The following is a 16,651-nucleotide window of genomic DNA, read 5'->3' on the forward strand; positions in this document are numbered from 1 at the left end:
ACAATGATTTCTGAAGGATCGTGTAACACTGAAGACTGGAGGAATGATGCTGAAAATTTCGCTTTGTGTCACAGGAATAAATTATATTTTAAAGTAAAGAACATTAAACTGGAAACCTGCTATTTAAAATTGCAATAATATTTCACACACACACAAAAAAAACGTTTGATCAAATATATCATCAGTCTTGATGAGCATTAGAAACTTCTTAAAAATAAAAACTTTAAAAAATCTTTTGAATGGCAGTGTGTGAAGTTCTTTTATTTGATTCTTCATAATGCAACTCTGTTAAATTAAACAAACTTGCAGATGAACTGATAAGAAACGCATTCTAGAGAATGCTTTCCACTGGAAATATTGAAGCAATGGAAAAACAAGTTCATACGTGCTGTCCTTCTCTGGGATCTCTTTGATTGCGATGCGCACTTGATTGCTGAGGTCCCGTCCAGCGTACACCACTCCATAGGTTCCTTTTCCCAGCACCACCTTGTCTCCATTCTCATTCCTCTCATAAATGTACTGAAAGATAGGGGTTTTTTTAAATAAATTGTTACTTTTATTCATGAAGAATGCATTAAATTGATCAAAAGTGACAGCAAAGACATTTGTGACCACAAAACCAGTCATAAGCGTCAATTTTTTTAATAAATAAGCTTTTCATTCATGTATGGTTAGTTAGAATAGGACAAAATTTGGCCGAGATACAACTATTTGAAAATCTGGAATCTGAGGGTGCAAAAAAAAAATCTAAATATTGACAAAATCGCCATTAAAGTTGTGCAAATGAAGTTCTTAGCAATGCATTTTACTAATCAAAAATTAATTTTTGATAAATTTATGGTAATTTAGAAAATGTCTCAATGGAAAATGATCTTTACTTAATATCCTAATGATTTTTGGCATAAAAGAAAAATTTATAATATTGCTACAAATATACCCATGCTACCTAAGACTGGTTTTGTGGTCCAGGGTCACATTTATAATACTACAATAAAATATATTCAGAAAGAAAACAGAAATTTTAAATTGCAACAATATTCTACAATATTGCTGCTTTTATGGTATTTTTTAATCAAATAAATTATTTTGCAACCATAAGAAATTTCTTTCAAAAACATAAAAAACATACCAACCTCAAACGTTTGAACGGTAATATACATTTTATCAAATATTTGAAATTTTATTAAACAATGATTAAAGATGAAGCAAAAATTAAAGTTAGAAGAACAGTGCTTAAAGAACCCAACACTCGTAAAAAAAAAAAAAAATTGAAAAACTGTGTTTGCTAGGAAAAAGCATTACATTTCTCACCTAACTGCTATATTCAGCAAGTACTAAACTGGCACTAAAGATATGTGACAGCAGGAAGTAGGTTTAAATGTGGAGTTATGGAAATACTAAAGATAGTAAAAGAGGAAGACAATAGGGGGACATCATGTCATGTAGGGGTACCATATTCACAGTATTCAATGGAAAGCTGCCTTTGGAATAATCAACATTAAAGGAAATGTCAAGTGTCAAGTCACCATTATTTCCATATCAGCTTCACAGTAATAAACAGGAAAATAGCAGAATCAAATATGCAAAGTCATCTATGAAGACATGATATTCAGTTTTAACCAGCTCTAAAAGACAACAGTGTCGGGACATGAGAAATGAATCATCTAATTGGTTCATCAAAACTAAACAACTCAATAATATCATGTAATTCTACCATGAGTCCACATCAGCGGAAATCAGTTTAAGGGTTGTATATCAAGGATAAGATAGAAATAGCTGCTCAATCAACCAAGTGCACATTTTCACTCATGATGAGCATGATTACTAGCCTGAACAAACAATGAGAGGTTATATGATATTCATTGTGATTTTCGCTCACCTCTAAATCTCCTTCCTCTCCCCTGATTGGACTGGAATCTTCAACGGGACTTTCTGTGTGATGCAACAGAGAGTTCACCAAATCACAGAACCTGATAAGCAAGATGCAATTATAGGGTTTGAGAATATGTTCAATGAAAAAAAAAACCTCTTTCATTGTGACGCACGACATTTCAGCATTTCATGCAATTACACTTAAACATTTCACCACTACATAATTGCTTAATACTTAGTTCAGTGGAAGAATGACGAGTTTATAAAATTAGGTCAAATGTGACGTCCTGAACCTGATACAACAGAACGGAAAGTAATATGGCATGTATTTTACAGGCTGAATGAATAGCCTTAAACACCGATTAAAATATCAGATTATTCTTAAAACTAATTCACAGAACATAATCTTTGAAGAGCTCAGTCTCTGTCAAAACAATCATGACATTGGAGATCTTCCCTCATGTTGTCCTTGGCAGAGTATTTGAGCAATGTGCCGATGGGAGGAGCTCACCCTTTACAATGAAGATCGCTGGGAAAGTACAACTGGAAGTCATCGGAATTGTACAGGACATACAAGAAGCAGCTGCGCTCGTCAAACTTGGAGATGCTGCAAGAGCGGAATAAAAAGGATTCTTAATCACAAGCTGAAAAACCAATCATCAAAGATAATGGGTCAAGCCCTTTTACACTATTTGAAACGGATGCAAATAGAGCAACACTTGAAGGATTAGTTCACTCCCAGAATAAACATTTCCTGTTCATTTACTCACCGCCATATCATCCAAGACGTTAATGCCTTTCTTTCTTCAGTCAAAAAGAAATGAAGGTTTTTTATGGGGTCAAATTTCCTTCAAAAGTATTGCGCTCACAGATCGAAAAATAACAAGCGTGAATCAAAGATTTGAAAACGCATGTAAAAATATATCGCACGCAAATGAAAATTAAATGCAAAGACATTCAGAAGAATAAAATACGTGGACACAAACTGAAAAATAATAAGCACAAGATAAATATTTATACACTTGCACGCACAAATCTGAAACTTGAATTCACAGTTATTTGATTCACTCTTAAAATCGTGTTTTCTGCTCACATTTTTAGTTTTCGTACGTTTACGCTCTTTGCTCACTCGCTCTCGGTTCAACAATCTGCGCTTGGTTTTCTAAATGTTGCGCTCCTGGTTTCATGTAAATGAGGGCGGGCTCAAACATCACCATTGGTTCACCAGATGTGATTGACAGCCTCCTTCTCTAGCCAATCGATCAAAGCGCAGAAGTTGACGTCACTCCAATGCGTGATGGATGATTCCCGTCAGGACAATGCTGGACAGTCTCAGTTAATTTTTGCATTGCATTTACATTTTGTATGCAATACAAAAAAAAAAAAATCTATTTTTTAATAAAATCTATCAACAATGCTCAGAGTGTATTTGGTCCCACAATACAGTGTTAACTGAACACTGAAGCAGAGATGAACTTAAAGAGAATGTTAAGCAAAATTAATGAAGCAAAGAGAAACACAAAAAAAGAAGAGACAAACAGAAAGACAGCTATAACAGACTTAGTCACAGCCTCAGATGAAATCAACTGAAATAAAACACAATAAATCTCTGAAGATCTCAGCAGAGGAGGACTAAACTCCACACACAGCAGCACCAGCTTCATTCACTACTGACCAGATTGACTAAATTATGATTGAGAACAGAGGTTTAGATTCATGTGATCAATGTTTGCTTTAGTTGTGTTCTTGATCCTTCACTTTTTAACAATTACTTCTGATCTTTTGGTTGCTGCAAAACACATTTGTTATAGCAAAATAATCCAGAAGAAAACATGATTAGGAAGTTTTACCTGGTTGATGATAAAGTATTGTAATTTACTGGTCTTATCTAAAGACTAACTGTGGTTATTTAATATTAACATTTATTATGTTATATGAATTTATGTTGATGAGAGTTTTGTATTAACTAGATAATTTGACTGATTTTAAAAACACTTTGCTCCCTTAGCTTTTAGAAAATATGAAATATAGATGCAAACGTTAATGCATTATAATGCATAGTGACAGAATTTGCAATTAATTTTCTGCTAAATTCTATAGTAAAATGTCATGAAAACTGACACAGACAGAGTCTTGAGTATTCTGAAGAAGTATGAATAGAAATTTTCATGTTAACTATGAAGGATTTTGAGTGTTACATGTGAAGAACTGGTAATGAATAGTGACTGAATTTGCCATTTATTTTCTGCTAAATTCTACAGTAAAATCTCATGAAAGCTGACAAAGATAGAGACACGGTCATTCAGAAAAAATAATTTATTGAAGTGTTCATGTTAACTCTGAAGGAATTTTAATAACACATGTACAATATGACTTTATTTATCAAGAAAACTACACTGTTAAGTATATTCAAATTGTATCTTTTTTTAATGAAGCCTACAATATTGATATGTTTTTAAATAGTTTCCCCTTATTTTCGGGCACATTTGATTTTTACCCGCTGAATATAGATGTTCGTCAGCTTTTTGACTGCTTCGAGTCTCTGTACCGTAATACCACAAATAGACGTGCAGCAGAATTCAGGTGGCGGCTGGCTTGACCGCGGTGTAAAACGGGTGCAACTTTCAACATACAAAATATACTTATGGAAAATCTACTGAGACTGTCCAGCATTTTCCTGACGGGAATCATCCATCACGCATTGGAGTGACGTCAACTTCTGCGCTTTGATCGATTGGCTAGAGAAGGAGGCTGTCAATCACATCTGTTGAACCAATGGTGATGTTTGAGCCCGCCCTCATTTACATGAAACCAGGAGCGCAACATTTAGAAAACCAAGCGCAGATTGTTGAACCGAGAGCGAGTGAGCAAAGAGCGTAAACGTACGAAAACTAAAAATGTGAGCAGAAAACACGATTTTAAGAGTGAAACGAATAACTGTGAATTCAAGTTTCAGATTTGTGCGTGCAAGTGTATAAATATTTATCTTGTGCTTATTATTTTTCAGTTTGTGTCCACGTATTTTATTCTTCTGAATGTCTTTGCATTTAATTTTCATTTGCGTGCGATATATTTTTACATGCGTTTTCAAATCTTTGATTCACGCTTGTTATTTTTCGATCTGTGAGCGCAATACTTTTGAAGGAAATTTGACCCCATAGTTTTTGAGGAAAACATTCCAGGATCTTTCTCTATCTTTCATATAGTGGACTTCAATGGTGTCCAACGGGTTGAAGGTTCAAATTGAAGTTTCAATGCCGCTTCAAAAGTCTCTGCATGATCCCAGCCGGGGAATAAGGGGCTTATCTAGCAAAACAATCTGTCATTAAAAAAAATAGAAATTTATACACTTTTTAACCACAAATGCTCGTCTTGCATTAGACTGACCTTCCGAATTGCGAAGTTGGAGGAGAAAATGAGATGCAGTTTTCTCCCTAATCGCACTTGTGGTTAAAAAGTATAGAAATGTGTATTTTGTCTAGAAAATGAGCGATCGTTTTGCAAGATGAGACCCAAATTTCTTTGTTGAAATTGTGTAGAGCCCTTTAAGCTGCAATGAAACTCCAATCCAGACCTTCAACCCGCTGATCCCCGATGAAGTCCACTATATAAAGAAAATTAAAGAATGTTTTTCTAAAAAACCTTTATTTCTTTTCGAAGAAAGAAAGACATGAACATCTTGGATGACATTGTGGTGAGTATATGATCGGGAATTTTTTTATTCTGGAAGTAAACTAATCCTTTAAAAAGTGAATTTTGACAGTTTAAAATGAAAAAGAATGTGTAATTTGTGTTATAAAAAGAAATGTGAAAGTTTCTTCAAATAATATAAATCAAATATTATACTGAATAAAAAAAGAAAGAAGATATACTAATTCTACCAGGAATACAAATCCCTCAAGAAAACTGTTTATGTAAAACTGAAATTATTTTTAAGTAGGGGTCAATCTGACCTTAAATATTAACATCCAGTGTCATTTGTTTTGCAACATGAGCTCTAAACAACATGTCAGCTGCCCTAAGGGCTGGAAATGGGAATAAAAACAAAGAAAAAGAACAGAAAAAGACATATAGCTTTAAAGCTGGAAAGAGGATAACAGGCATCAACTAGGCTAAGCAACAATTGAGGACGTTTCAAAAAAAGACCTATTCAGCCAGAAAGAAATTAAGGTTTTTGAAGAAAACACTCCAGAATTTCTCTCAAATTGTAGTTTCAATGCAGCTTCAAAGGGCTCTACATGATCTCAGCCGAGGAATGAGGGTCTTATCTAGCAAAACGATTGTTCATTTTCTAAAAAAAAAAATATATATATGTAAAAATGTATATGCTTTTTAACCACAAATGCTCGTCTTGCACTAGTTCAACCTCATGCATTATGTAATCATGCATGAGCATTTATGGTTAAAAAGTATAGAAATTTTAATTTTATTTAGAAAATGACAGATTGTTCCGCTAGATAAGACCTTTATTCCTCATCTGGGATCGTGTAAAGCCCTTTAAACTCGTGTTTGGACCTTCAACTCATTGGCCACCACTGAAGTCCACTATATGGAGAAAAATCCTGGAACGTTTTCCTCATTTCTTTTCAACTGAAGAAAGAAAGAGATGAACACCTTGGATGACATAGGAGTGAGTAAATTATCAAGAAATTTGTTTCCTGAAAGTGAACTAATCCTTTAAAAATTTTGACATTTTATAATTAAAATAAATAATTTGTTATTAAAAAGAAATGTGAATGTTTCTTTAAATAATGTCAACCAAATATCACACTGAATGAAAAAAAAAAAGAGGAAATACTAATTCCACCAGGAATACAAATCCCTCAAGGAGACTAAAACTGAAATTATTTTTAACTAGGGGTCAATCTGACCTTAAATATTAACATCCAGTGTCATTTGTTTTGCAACATTAGCTCTAAACAACATGTCAGCTGCCCTAAGGACTGGAAGTGGGAATAAAAGCAAAGAAAAAGAACAGAAAAAGAAACCGACCAACAGTTTAAAAGCTGGAAAACAGGCATCAACTAGGCAAAGCAACAAGTGAGGAAGTTTCAAAAAAAGACCTATTCAGCCAAAACATTCCAGGATTTTTCTCCATATAGTGAATTACAATGAGGATCAATTGACACTAGACACTGTCACTAGACAAGACCCTTATTCCTCATCTGGTATCATGTAGTGCCCTTTAAAGCTGCATTGAAACTGCAATTTGGACCTTCAACCTGCTGGCTCTAACTGAAGTCCACTATATGGAGAAAAATCCTGGAATGTTTTCCTTAAAAACTTTCATTTCTTTTTGACTGAAGAAAGAAAGACATGAACATGTCAGTGAGTAAATTATCAAGAAATTTGTATTCTGAAAGTTAACTAATCCTTTAAAAAGTGAATTTTGACATTTTAAAATTAAAATTAAAAAGAACAAGTAAATGGTTTTTAAAAAGAAATGTGAAAGTTTCTTCAAATAATGTCAACCATTGAATAAAAAAAAAGAAATACTAATTCCACCAGGAATACAAATCCCTTAAGGAGGCTATTTATCTAAAACTGAAATTATTTTTTAATCTAACCTTATATATATATATATATATATTAACATCCAGTGTCATTTTTTGCAACATGAGCTCAAAACAAGAGGTCCAAAGGTCCCCTCAGGGCAGGAATAATAGGGAAAAAAAACAAAGTAAAAGAACAGAAAGAGACACCGACCTATAACTTAAAAGCTAGAAAGAGGATAACAGGCGTTAACCAGGCTAAGCAACAAGTGAGGAAGTTTCAAAAAAAGACCTATTCAGAGAAAGTTGCTGGGCTGTGGCCAAAACAGAGCAGCCCTAGTGGGACTATAAACCGCTCCAAGCTTGGAAATGGAAAACAGAAAAAAAAAAATGGAAATGGAAATGACAGTATTCCCACAAGCGCACAGTACCTTACTCCACGAATCGCAGATGCTGGGAAAGTCCACTCATGAAGACCTTTCTGGGAAAGCCAAATAAAGCACATTACACTCCCACAGACATGTACACAATGTTGAATATTACAGCCTAAAGCTGCAGGTCACTCATACCACCCTCCATCATGTGAAATGATGCCTATCTATCACATAAATTATTTAATAACATGGAAACTCCACTGCATAACAACATACTGCAGCCTGCACAAAAGCATTGAGCGAAAAGCATCAAGGAGCCAAGGGTGTTTACCTCCAGTGGAGTGACGTATCTCAGCTGAACCGTACGACTGTCATCTTCTTCGCTTACGCTTATTATACTAGGTTGGAAGATTTTAGTGGGCTCTAGAATCAGAACCTAAAAAAAGATGTATCATTTGGGTTTGTTTATATTCTCCACCTTTTTGGACTTTCCCTTAATTGTTGTTGGAGCTAAGTGAAACAAGCTGTCTTTTGGGCAGTAATGTAAAAGAAGAAGTCTTACCGGGCAACGTGCTGTGGAAACAGTAGGCTTGCATGCCTGCACCATTAACTCCATCCAAAAGTCCACAGTTTCCTGTTTCGGATAACTGACATCTCGGGGTTTGGCAAACTGCTTGTATAGTATATACGTCTCCATGATGGATGCAACATACCTGTTTTGAATTAGAAATCACCTTGCATTAAAAATATTGTGATAACGCTATTCATGACTAATTTAAACCTTAATGTTTGCTATTACAGTCAATCTGCCCAATTATATTTAATTTCTCAATTATATTAAATTATATTAATTTACACTACCAGTCAAAAGTTTAACAGTAAGTTTTTTTTTTTTTGCTGTTTAAGAAACATTTATTATTATTATTATCAAATCAGTTGAGTAAATTTTTTCAGGATTCTTTGATGTATAGAAAGATCCAAAGATCAGCATTTATCTGAAATTAAAACTTTTGTAACATTATACACTATACACTATATATTAAGAATTTATAGATACTAATACTTTTATTTAGCAAGGATGCTTTGTGATGATAAAGACATTTACAATGTTACAAAAGATTTCTATTTCAGATCAGTTCTGCTCTTCTGAACTTTCTATTCACCAAAGAAACCTGAAAAAAAATAAAAAAAATAATAATAATAAATGTTTTTGAGCCGCAAATCAGACTATCAGATTGATTTCTGAAGAATCATGTGACTGGAGTAATGATGGTGAAAATTCAGCGTTGAAATCACAGGAATAAATGACATTTTAAAGTATATTAAAATAGAAAACAGTTATTTTAAAAAGTAAAAAAATATTTTAAAATTTGACTGTTTTTGCTGTACTTCGAAACAAACAATGCAGGTTTGGGGAGTAGAAGAGATTTCTTTAAAAAAAAACATAAAAAAATCTTGCTGTTCAAAAACTTTGGACTTGTAGTGTATATTAAATATTTCACATAATGTATTGATTACTTAATCTGCAAATTGTTTACTTAAAAAATTAATAAAATAATAAATTATGGCCTAGTCTTTCCTTGCACAAGGGGTATTACTTAAGCTATAACTTAGGGCTTTCAAAAAAGTTTGAAATTAATTTAGAAACTCACTTTTAGTTTTTAAAATATTGAACATAAAATATAGACTTTTTTTTAATTAAGGTAAATCATTTGAATTTTTTTCAGTAATGGGAATAACATAAATTGAAACATGAAACTGTTTCAACTACCTTAACAAACCAAAATCAACATGGGTAACTATTCACTTCCTTTACTCACCACATTGGCGCATTGAGCCTGTAGAGTTTCTCAGAAGCTTCTACGACTTTCTTGTGCTCATTGGCCAAGATCCCAGCTCCCAGATAAAAACCCACATCCCAGTAGTCCTGCATCTTCTCTAGACTGCCTTTCCTGCCAAGCAGGCTACTGAGTGTGACACCTGCAAAATGCACCAAGAACACCATAACTCAAAAATAAATAAAAAATCTGCCTTCGCATAGGCATTTCATGTTTAAAAAGCAGGAGACATGCTTGTAAAGTGTGAAAGCAAGGCAATACCTGTTTTACCACCTCAAACTGTTACTTTCTCACATTTTCTATACACATACTATGTGTCATCATGCATTCATGTTCAATGCCTCAAGCATCTGGATCATACAAGTAGGCCACTAAATCTCTCATTTCTATACAGTAGCCTGCTATACAGAAAAATCCATGCAATAGCTAACAAAGCACTACTGTAATATGTAATATGTAGAGCAAATCATGACCCATCCCACTGTTTAAAGTGCTCACAACCAGTGAAGCTAAATGAGGGACACACAAACACACCGATTTTCCGCAGTTCAATAGAGGTGTCGAATTCATGGCCAGCAGCTATCAGGAGCACAACGTTATTGATTCCAGAGTGCAAAGTCGGTTCAATCTCAAAGGCCTTGCCATACCTGCAGGACAAATATAGAGAAATTAAGAGAAATTAGCATTACCACAAACACCTAAACACAGCATGATTGCATCTCTGCTTGAACCACGATGATCCAATTTGCACAAATATGTATTTGTTTAATTCATTCAATTAAGAAATAAATAACACATTGACAGGCCTAGTCTTTCCTTGCACGAAGGGTATTACTTTTTAAAATGAAACTTAGGGCTTTAAAAAAAATAATCAGGAAATAATTCTCACTTTATTTTTTAATTACTAAAAATTAATTGTAAAAAATATTGTACAAAAAATATAGACTTCTTGAAATTAAGGAAAATCGTTTTAAAAACTATTTAAAATTTTTTTATTAAAAATTGTTTTCTCTTATTTTTAGTGAAAGAAAATATCTGAACGTAATTGATACCAAACAAATGTACTTGAGAAGCAAAACTGTATTTATTTATTTTTTTGTCTCAGGGAATATATTAGTGAATTAATAATTTTTTTTTACCCCATTGCTCTTTTTTGTGTTTTTGTTTGAAACGTAAATCTACAAAATTTAATAAGATTTATATTTGAAAAAATATATAATTTTATTTTCTTACCCCACTGTGGAAATATTTGCGTTTGTTTTTTATGTTTAAAGCATAAATCTACAAATTTGCATAAACCCAGAAAAAAAATATTTAAAAAATAATTATTTGAAAATATATATTTTCTGACAAGTTTTAATATCCTTTTTTTTTTTTTTTAAATAACTGGATCTTGTTTTAAGGTTATTTGCATATTTGTCCTGGTAAGCAAAACAAAAATACTGACCAGTGGAAAACACTAAATAAATAAATGAAAAATAAATACATTTTTTATAATTAAATTTGCATTTTCTTTTTTTTTACCCTACTGTGGAAATGTTTGTTATTTGTTGTTTGGTGCATAAATCTACAAAATTTTTAAAAAATGTACAAGAAGTTAATATCTCATGCAGTTTTGTTTTTTAATTAATGCATATTTGTACTGAAAAAGAAAATAGCAGAAATACTGACCAGTTTTTGGAAACCTGTGCAAACCACTGGATGAATCAATAAAAAATAAGTATTTTTTTTATTATTACAGTTTTTATTTTCTTACCCTACTGTGGAAATATTGTTATTTGTTGTTTGATGCATAAATCTATACAATTTTGTAATGTTTATATTTAAAAAAAAAAATTAAAAATGTTATCTTTTATTATTAAATGTTTATTTTCTTACGCCATTGTATAAATATTTGTTATTTGTTTAAAAAAAAACTTTTTTCTTTTATTATATACAAAATTAAGTAATTATTTGAAAAAAAAGAATCTTAATATCTTATGCAGTTTTGATTTTTAAATAAATGTATCCTTTTTTCAGTTTATTTGCATATTTGTACTGGAAAGCAAGACAAAAATACTGACCATTTTTTTTAACCATGTGCAAACCATTGGATCATTATCTGTTATTTGCATTATTTCAGAACAGATGCTGTCCTACCATAGCACCACACAGTTGCACATTTATAAATGTGTGCAACAAAAATAAAGCTCAATAGTCCGGATTGGTAATTTGTACTGACTCACCAGTAACATGCTTGATCTCTGCTGTGTGTGTCTTTGAAGCCTGAGCTCAGGAACATGTCCTTGTAGATGCGCCCGCACAGGCAGTACACATCCGAGGCCACGGTGCACCCCGATTCCACAATTGGTAAAATGAGCTTTAAAGCCTTGGCACGATCGCCAGGATGATTCCTCCTTTAAACACAATTTAAAAGGTTTTGTAGGAAACAATATTAATGCTTTCTCAAATAAATGTTTAAAACAAAGTTTACCTGTTCAATGCAAATATAAACTGAAACTTAATATTCTGATGTGATGTCACCATGCACATGGGCAAATTATTCAAGGTCTCCACCAGATTTATGATGGCGTCGTAGTCCTTGAATCACATGGAGAAAGAGAGTTCAGTTTCAATAAATTATTCACACACTTGGCTGGCACTTCTAATATTTCACAACAATTGTCAAATATTCTTGCGTATTCCTCCGGAATAATTCCTTCCTTTTTAAATAATCAAATTAAAAGCTCAGGATGAAAATCTTAAAGAACAGCATGCAATTTCTTAATGTTTGCTATATCTCATCTCATCTCTAGATCTTATTAATGGTTAAACAGATTCAGGTTCGTATCACAGCAACAATCAAAACATTCACACAAAGAATTATAGCACAAAAGTGCATTCAACCGCAACAATACAACAATGCTGCCTAAGCTATCGTTCATATGTAACTCTAGTAACTCACTGGGATGTCCCGGTAAGATAGCAGGAGGCTCATAACAATATCTGGACTCAGAAGCTCCACCGAGTCCAGACGCTTCTGAATCCGGCCCAGCTCTTGACTCAGGGCCTGTCCGGTGAAGTGCTCTCGAGCCAGACGGATCTCCCTGCGGATTGCTTCGTGAAGGTATTCGCTGCGAGGCGAGAGTTGGTTAAATGTTAATTCAGACAATATGAACCTTTACCAGCTGACATCCAGGAAAAGAAAAGTGGTTCTACCTAGAATGAATGTGAACACTTTCCAGCAACTTGACCAGTCGATCCACCAGAGGGGTCAGCAGGGATTCGATTTTAAAGCTGGAATGAAGGAAATCTTTGATGCCCCTCATCAGTGTGGCATCAGAGGCAAATACTTTACCTTGTGGTGACACCATGTAGGGAATGAAAGTGTAGCTCCCACATTGCTCCTAAAATGAAGAATACAGAAGACCAAACACATGATATAGGATTGGCAGGTTGCCACAAAGATGGTCACTTAGTACCTATATATCAGGTACAACATTTGAAGTGGATCAAAAAAGTTAATTAAAGTTGTCTTTAAACTTTGATGAAAGGTTTTGATCCACTTTAAATGTTGACTAGTGTACAAATGCGTATTTTATGTAGTAGCAGTTTTTGTGTGTTAGTTTCAAACATGTAGTTAAAAAGGTAAGTTGCAATTTTATTTGTAAATTCTACTATCCAAATAGTGCCTAAAATATCAATCTCATCATATTTTGCAATATCGGTTGGTAAACGTGATATGTAGTGGTGGGCCGTTATCGGCGTTAACGTGCTGCGTTAACGTGAGACTCATATCGCGCGATAAAAAAAATATCGCCGTTAATCTATTCTCAAAGTTGGGTTGGGAGCTGGGTCTAAACTACGCAAGATATGATGACTTTCACTTTGATATTTTAGCGCGGATGACGTATACCTAGTCGAATTGCACTGTAGGGGGCGAGAACGAGTCTTCAACTATTGTGAAATTACCACATATGAGACGTGCAGACATGGATGCAGTTTTGAAGCCGCTTCAGGGCAGGTGCGTGCGTTGCTAGACCCTTTTTACTGGGGCACGTGCCCCAGTGAAAATCTGCTGTGCCTCAGTAAAATCTCAAGTTTGAGTTATAATTTACTTTGATAATCCCGAAATAAAGACATTAAACTATATGCAACAACTGAATTGACGCTTCTAAAAGCAACGCAGTTTATTGGAAGACTATGCACGCAGATAGGCTATCCATACCCGCGCGCCTGTGTATTTTACGGGAACGCGCACGTCGTACAGCATTTTGCGCAGAAGTACTTGGTTACACAAGTTTGTAGAGTTAATTGTGTTGTAAATGCAATTGTCAAGCAGTTTGTTATGCATTTTGGAAACAGGAGATGAGCGCCTGGTCTAATGCGCCACCTGGCTTGAGAAACCTGTTCAAAGACTTAGTTTTAGTCATTATTTGGGTAGCACACATATTCTGAATGCCTTCAAATTAGCCATTTTAATCTAGATTAATCTAGATTAATTTCAAGATTTAATCTAGATTAATCTAGATTAAAAAAATTAATCTATGCCCACCACTAGTGATATGTCAAACTGTGTTTTTAGAATACGTTTTTTTCTTATTTGTCTTATTTGAAGAATAAATCTACTTAAGTTAAGTGGTGTTTGTTTTCTGTTATCATAAAAATATATATATATTTTATCTATATACACACTGCTGTTCAAAAGTTTGGGATCAGTATGAAGTTTAATGTTTTTTAAAGACGTCTCTTATGCTCATCAAGGCTGCATTACGTGATCCAAAATACACGTTTGGTTATTTTAATATATTTTAAAATAAAATTTATTCCTGTGATGCAAAGATGAATTTGCATGATTCTTTGATGAATAAAAAGTTAAATAGAACAGCATTTATATTTAACAATAGAAGTCTTGGCGATCACTTTTGATCAATTTAACACATCCTTGCTAAATAAAAATATTATTTCTTTCAAAAAAAAATATAGAATAAAAATATACTGACCACAAACTTTTAAATGGTAGTTTATAATGTTACAAAATAATTTTATTTTAAATAAATGCCGTTCATTTAACTTTATTTATTAAAGAATCCTGAAAAAAGTATAATATGTTCCAACAAAATATTAAGCAGCACAAGTGTTTTCAACACTGATAATAAATCAGCATATTAGAATGATTTCAAAAGGATCATGTGACACATAAGACAGAAGTAAATTCAGCTTTGCATCACAGGAATAAATTACATTTTAAAATATATTCACATATAAAACAGTTAACTTAAATTGAAATAATACACAATATTAATATTTTTTCTGGATTTTTAATTTTAAAAATGCAGTCTTGATGAGCATAAGAAACGTCTTTAAAAACATTTAAATTTTACTGATCCCAAATTCTTATTAAAAACAATTGTTATTTTTTTTACTGGAAAGCAACACACTCACATTTGTATTATTTTATTTAGAACAAGGGTATTTTCAGTAAATGCATAATTTTATATATATATAAAAAATGTGGCACATTGCAACCAAAATACTGGTTTGATATTTATGTTTTGGTTTCCAAGTATTTAAGGTTTGTGTCTATACGGAAACTGAAATTCAAAAATAGACACACTGAGAAATATTCAATGGAATAGAACGTATGACAACTAGCCCCCGTGTACTTCATGGATACTTTCGAAAACAGTCTTGCACTGTCTAACTGAAGGATGTTTTTTGTGTGCACCTTGTCTCACCTTTACAACTTGAAGATCATCTTCTCGTTTGTTACAGTAAAGGATGACATTATTGGTCATACTGAAACTCTCTCTGACACCCAGGTGATAGAACAGAGACGGCTGGCAGATAGTGTTGTTCATCTCCACCACGACAACATCTAAACAAACAGTTGAAATAACAACCGCTTACAAATGCACTTTGGAAATATTCCTGAAATCCCAGATATGTGCGTGCTGCAACTTGCCTGCGTTGTAGAAAGTGTCCAGAATTTCAGTGGTGCCCAGCGCAATGCGCTCGAAAGAAATGCTCTTGAGCACCGCATGCGCGTCTGCGCAGGCTTCTTTAAGACATGTCAGTGAAAGATTCGCCTCAGTTTGAGGCACAGACCGGTCATCAACGACGATATACACCACTGATAAAGCCCTGGTCCGACTGCGCGGAGATATTACACCTTTATTCCCGCCGCTGATTTCGAGAGCCAGAGGATCCTGCCATAAACTTCCAGCTGAAACTCGTACGGGATCCTTTCTCTTGGTGTCGTGCAGGCTCATGCGCCTGCGTTCAGTCGTATACATTTTGTAGGTCGAAAATAGGGCCTAGCTAATTAAAAAAACATCCTGTGATTGCGTCCTCGGCATGCCTTCACTATGGCGTAAAAGTATTCCTGTAGTTTTTTCCAGGTAAGACTCTGAGGAGGATCCTTTTCGACGCGCCCTCCTCCGGTTCCCCGCCCTCCTCGTGTCGCTCCACAGCTGTGCGACCTCTGCCTGCAACACGCCTACCACTACATCCGCGGCTTGCTCAATATCTGTGTCTGTCTTTGTTTTGAAACAGTTTTGCTCTTTGTGGTATACATAAAATTCACTTACTCATTTACGAAAAAAGTAGCACTTTACAATAAGGTTCATTAGTAAACATTAGTACAGTAGTTAACATGTCATGAACTAAGAATAAACAATACTAATCTTAGTTATTTTCAGCATTTACTAATGCATTAATAAAATCACAAGTTGTGTTTGTTAACATCAGTTAATGCACTGTGAATTAACATGAACAAACAATGAGCAACTGTATTTTTATTAACTAACATTAACACATAAATAGTGTAATAAATGTATTGTTCATTGTTCCTTGTTAGGTATTACATTATGACACCTTTTTATAAAGTTTTACAAAAAATAAAATAAAATAAAAAGATCTATCATGAATTGTAATCAGCGCATCATAAAAAGTATTAGTATAAAAATATAAAACTAGCTTTATTTTCTTTTTCATGTCTCATATTTCATATCACACTGTTGTCTCTTTGGTTGAAAAATAACTTAAAAATAACGTTTTTTTTATATTTCTGCTTCATGTCCTATATTTCATATCA

At 33.6% G+C, this 16,651-nt stretch overlaps 1 protein-coding gene across 1 annotated transcript in view; it reads right to left on the reverse strand.

Annotated features, from left to right (window-relative positions):
- LOC141342248 (mitogen-activated protein kinase kinase kinase 5) overlaps positions 1–15,906 on the reverse strand; it is a 31,863-nt gene extending 15,957 nt beyond the window's left edge. Inside the window, exons 1-14 of the mRNA XM_073846653.1 lie at positions 15,521–15,906; positions 15,294–15,433; positions 12,775–12,962; positions 12,521–12,689; positions 12,050–12,156; positions 11,802–11,972; positions 10,111–10,223; positions 9,559–9,718; positions 8,301–8,451; positions 8,070–8,174; positions 7,796–7,845; positions 2,384–2,479; positions 1,880–1,970; positions 386–519 (exon numbers count right to left, since the gene is read on the reverse strand). Coding sequence (XP_073702754.1) covers positions 386–519; positions 1,880–1,970; positions 2,384–2,479; positions 7,796–7,845; positions 8,070–8,174; positions 8,301–8,451; positions 9,559–9,718; positions 10,111–10,223; positions 11,802–11,972; positions 12,050–12,156; positions 12,521–12,689; positions 12,775–12,962; positions 15,294–15,433; positions 15,521–15,851 — 2,006 coding nt within the window. The 5' untranslated portion in view covers positions 15,852–15,906. The remainder of the gene's footprint in view (positions 1–385; positions 520–1,879; positions 1,971–2,383; positions 2,480–7,795; positions 7,846–8,069; positions 8,175–8,300; positions 8,452–9,558; positions 9,719–10,110; positions 10,224–11,801; positions 11,973–12,049; positions 12,157–12,520; positions 12,690–12,774; positions 12,963–15,293; positions 15,434–15,520) is intronic.
- Between the last annotated feature and the right edge of the window lie 745 nt (positions 15,907–16,651).

The sequence above is a fragment of the Garra rufa genome, chromosome 9 (assembly GCF_049309525.1).
Source record: "Garra rufa chromosome 9, GarRuf1.0, whole genome shotgun sequence".
NCBI classification, from domain to species: Eukaryota; Metazoa; Chordata; class Actinopteri; order Cypriniformes; family Cyprinidae; genus Garra; species Garra rufa.